The sequence below is a fragment of the Suricata suricatta genome, chromosome 5, assembly GCF_006229205.1.
Source record: "Suricata suricatta isolate VVHF042 chromosome 5, meerkat_22Aug2017_6uvM2_HiC, whole genome shotgun sequence".
NCBI lineage: Eukaryota > Metazoa > Chordata > Mammalia > Carnivora > Herpestidae > Suricata > Suricata suricatta.
The window spans coordinates 129,455,272-129,460,421 of NC_043704.1; the positions used below are offsets into that span (position 1 = coordinate 129,455,272).

The window sequence follows — 5,150 nt, forward strand, 5'->3', positions numbered from 1 at the left end:
ATATATATATATATATATATATATATATATATATATATATATATATAAAAATTCAAATAAAGCATAAACTAAGTACTAAAATAAAAGCAAAGAAAAACCAAACCAAAAAAACCCATAAAATTCATCCAATCACAAAAATAACATAAAATAAAATCAAACATAAAATAAACCAAAACATAAAATTAAACCTAACAAAATGAAACATATAAAAATAAAATGAAATTGGATTAGACTAGAAAAATGGTTCCCTCAGCCTGCTTGTCCCTCAGAGTCACTAAGTCACCAGCTGTCTATTAGAAGTCTCTCCTGTGCCTCCTACAAAGATAGGGAATCTGAAATTCAGAGTGTTTCAATGACTTTCTAGGGTCACACAGCTCACTTGTGGTAAAGCTGTGACTAGTATCAATTCACTGATCTTTGTACTTCTGGAATCCAAGAGGCACAAGTGCTGTCAGTACTTCTAAGATGTCCATTAGACACCCTTTATTTCTTCAGTGATGAAGGGGCAGGCATCCCTCAAGGCCCCAGTGGGATGTCATACCTCCTTATAAATGGAGAAGTTAATGTCGCCTTGTAAGGAGAGTAAGAAGGCCTCATGTGTCACAAGGAAGCACCCTGCACATGAGTTTCTTAGACTGCACATTGGTAGACAAAGCCCAACACAACCTTCTGAAGATGGATCAGAATAATACCCACACCCAACCCTACGGACGCAGACTTGGTACTGGCTGTCTATGAATTTGGTTCAACTAGCTCTGACTGGAGGTGGGCTACTAGGACAGGAGGCGGGGAAGAACCTGGGCCAGGACCCGCTGCCACAGTGCCCCTTCCTCTTCACTGTTAGCTTCATCCACCAGGTGGATGGGAGACCCGGGACCTCTGTCCTGTCTCCTCCGTTCCTGGAAAGTCTCTGAAGACCTCCGAAAATAAATGTCACTCACACTTATTATTGAAAGTGTGGTCCATGGACCAGCAGCATCATTATCACTGGGAGCTTGTTAAAAATGCAGAATGTCAAGCCTCACCTGAGACCTACTAAATCAGAATCTATGTTTTAACATGATCCATGGGAGATAAATGTGCATATTAGAATTTGAGAAGCACTCTTATATGCCATTGGCTTCTAGAGTTTGTATTCCTGGATATAGGAATAACAATAACTATGCCTAATATTTGTGTAACACTGCTGCTTTCAGAGCCCCTCCATACCCATATTTGAATGTAGGTTTCACAAATAAGGAAGACACTGTGATTCTCATTTGGGTAAATGAGAAAATCAAAAGGTTAAGCAGAAACCTGAGGCCTCTTAGCCACCAAGTGAGCCACCAAGCCAGCACTAGACTTGGCACAGTGCCAGGGCAGTGATAACTCGGGATTTTCAGGCACACCTCAGCAAGGTGAAGGGTGCAAAGGGTACCTGCTTGCCCAAATATTAGTCTCCAGTAAGTTTGTCTCCTCATCCCACCCAGGGCATCCCCAGTGCTTACTTTTTAGGAGGTTCAGGAAGGCCCGAGTGAATCCCTGGGCATAGGCTACTTCTGGGCCTGAGATTCCCTCCACGTGCAGCAGGTGCTGCTCAGATGGGAGGCTGGCCACCTCAGTCAGCTCTGCCAGCTCATGGGTCCCTACACCAGGGCCCAAGGCCAGCACAAACAGAGTGATGCCCTCGCACTTGGCCTCCAGGGACAGAGTCCTTAGCTTCTCCCGGTCCCAGCTGCTGGTCTCGCTGGCCACGATAGGGAAGAGGACCTGCACCCGCCTGGGCAGAGGGGCTGCCAGGAGCACCTTCTCCAGCGTCCATTCCAGGGCGTGGCCCAGGGCAGGAGCTCCCCGTAGAGGGCCACCAGCGGCCTCACGAAGGTGCCTCTGCATCTGCAGCCGGTTGCCATAGGAGGTCAGGTGGAAGCTCTCGAGCACAGGGGGATGCCCTGCACCTGGCCAGAAGCCTGGCGTTGTGTGCATCACCAGGGCCACTCGCGACCCATAGGGGGACATGCTTGGCTGTGCAGCCATCTCCAGGTCGTTAAGCATGGCCTCCACTAGACTCAGGGCAGCACGATACACGTCAGCGCCAACGCCATAGGAGCTGTCCACCACGAATGCCACATCGATGTCCACCGCCGGGGGTCCTGGCGCACTCGGCATGCACTCTGGGGCTGGTCTGCACTTGTCTGGGGAGGAAGCGCCAGGAGAGGTTGGAGTTACCACACATCCCTTTCTTTTTCCATGCAAGCACATTTCCAGGCTCTTGGTAAGAATAAATGCTGCTGAGTTCTACCTGCATTGTGTTAACAAGGCAAGCTGATGGGCACTGTAAGTAAAGGTGTGCATTTTTCAAAAGAAAGAATTAAGATGATCTGATTCCACAGTTAATTTTTTTAAACACCAGGCCACACCATTCTAATCTCTAGGTTCACAGACACCTGCCTGGTTCAGTCCTGGCTCTCGTACTTGAACGAATTATCCAGCCTTCTTCCTGCCTGTTTCCTCCTTTGTTAGATGCAGATAATGATAAAAATAATAATACCTACCTTATGAGGTTGTTTGTGAAGTTCAAATAAAAAATGAGTTATGCCTGGTGTATAGTAAGTGTTCAAGCTCAAAGAATACCAGCTAGGTTTAAGCTTCTACAGGAGAAGGATCTGAGGCCCACAGAGACCGTATATCAAATGATTCAATGGGTGTGGAAGCAGTTCATCAACATATTCTACAAATGGCAGTTACTGTATTTGACTTGACCAAATTCTCAGAGCCAAATCTCCCATGGCAGTGTCTGGTCTAAGTGTGGATTAAGCAGAGGGAACAATTAAATATCTTATTAATTTCACCTAAATGACTCACTCTGGCCCCAGATTCCACGGGTGTGGATGTGAGCTCTTTACACTTGGGCATGCCTGGGCCCAAAGTTCTCTCTGGCACAGATTAATATGGGGTGCAGGTATAGTGATGGAACCTGGAGACTCAGATGACTTGCCAATATCCCAACAGGGGTCAATGGCAGTTCCAGGCTTAGAACCCAGGACTGATTTAACTTAATTTAATTTATATATATTTTTAGAGAGGGAGAAGGGGCAGAGGGCAAAGGAGAAAGAAAATCCTAAGTGGGGCTCCATCTCCCATGACCGTGAGATCATGACCTGAGCCAAAATCAAGAGTCAGAAGCTTAGCCAACTCAGTTAGCCATGCACCCCTAGAGCCCAGGGCTCTTGTGTCTTGGTTCAGAGATCTGCTTTATACACTAAGGGGCCAAGCCCAGCTATTTGCAGGAGCCTGGCAGCACAGGTAAATAAGAAGAGCACATCAGGGATAACACAATAGGGATGAAAGGGACTGTGGGGCACTCAAAGAACTTGCCCCATCAAAAGAGGTCAGGCACATTTCAGTTTGGCCTGACTGTGGCCACAAGGGAATGTGGTATCTGTGATTCTCAGAATGATTCCTCAGAAAAAGTGGAAATCTGGACTTCAAACTTCCAGATTCTAATATTCTGCACATATCAAGCAAATACACATCTGCAGGGCAGACATGGCCTGCAGCCACCAGTTCATTCATCCTGTTCTAAAGACATCAGTTCTATCAGAAATACTGTCTGAGCTTACCATAACAGAGTGTGCAGCGGGCCATGTGCTCCACATCCTGTTGATCCTCAGTCTCCCAGACAAACATGTGAAATCTGTTGGTTCCATCCACCTAATCCAAACACATACACAAATTTATCATTAGCTAAATTAAATTTCAAGCCATGCTTTTCATGCTTTTTCCAATTCGGGGTAGAAAGACATTAATATATTTTTAGAGAACATGTATAATTATACACATAATTATAATTTGGTACTGTCTATTACAGTTATTTATTGTCATTTAGTTCTCTAGGTCTAATATGGATGTTAGAGTGTAGTCTGTGGGTACATGCAGGTCTTCAGACTCCCAATGTGTGTAAAACTCAATGTCATGTTGTGTTGGAATAAAGGTCAGGGAGTTGAAGGTTAGGTGATTTATAAATTCCATAAATCTGGAGCTGCCCACAGTATGCAAGAGGCAGTATGGCAGGAGTTACAAACATGAACAGGCAGACCCTTCAAGGAGGTGGCCAAATAGGTCATATGCCATTAAAATAGAAAGAGGTAGATAGATACCATAAGGCAGGCCTTTCTAGCATATTCCTGGTGTTTAGGGCTGGTACATGCCCAAGCCAGAAAGCAAGAGTGAGGAGGACTAAGGGAAGGTTTTGGGGGAGGCAAATATGTTTACCTATTTCCTTCAACCTTTCCAAGCGTGATTGATTTAATAACTGCTATCAAAGCTTAAAAATGAACCATTAATAATAAATCAAAATAATAATAAATCATCCACCAAAGTCTATGTGACAACTGGTTATCAACAAACCATTCCCTCTTCTTCCAAAGGCCACAACTAGACTGCATTTCCCACCCTACCCTGTGGCTGTTTTCAACAATTTTTTAATTAAAAAAATTATTTAAGTTTAAATCCAAGTTAGTTAACATATAGTATAATAATGATTTCAGGAATAGAATTTAATGATTCATCACTTATATATAACACCCAGTGCTTATCCCAACAAGTGCCCCCCTTGGTGCCCATCACCCATTTAGCCCATCCCCAACCCACTTCTCCTCTACCAACCCTGTTTGTTCTCTGTATTTAAGAGTTTCTTATGGTTTTTCTCCTTTTCTGTTTTTATCTTATTTTTGCTTCCCTTCCCCTGTGACCATACGTTCTGTTTTGTAAATTCTACATCTGAGCGAAATCATATCATATTTGTTGTTCTCTGACTTATTTCGCTTAGCATAATATACTCTAGTTCATCCACATTGTTGCAAATGGAAAGATTTCATTCTTTTTGATCACAGATTAATATTCCATTGTGTATATATACATGTATATATATATATATATATATATATATATATATATACATGTATATATATATACACAACATCTTCTTTACCCATGAGTCAGTCAATGGATATTTGGGCTCTTTCTATAATTCGGCTATTGTCAATAGTGCTGCTATTAACACTGGGGTGCACGGGCCCCTTCGAATCAGCATTGTTGTATCCTTTGGATAAATACCTAGATGTATAATTCCTGGGTCATAGGGTACTTTTATTTTTCATTTTTTGAGGAAA

General features: G+C 43.3%; 1 protein-coding gene across 1 annotated transcript in view; it reads right to left on the reverse strand.

Moving 5' to 3' along the window:
- The window catches only part of LOC115292847 (collagen alpha-4(VI) chain-like), a 105,090-nt gene that overhangs the window by 10,085 nt on the left and 89,855 nt on the right, over nt 1-5,150 (reverse strand). The window contains 2 exon segments of the mRNA XM_029940832.1: nt 1,488-2,171; nt 3,600-3,690. Of these exon segments, the coding sequence (XP_029796692.1) occupies nt 1,488-2,171; nt 3,600-3,690 (775 nt within the window).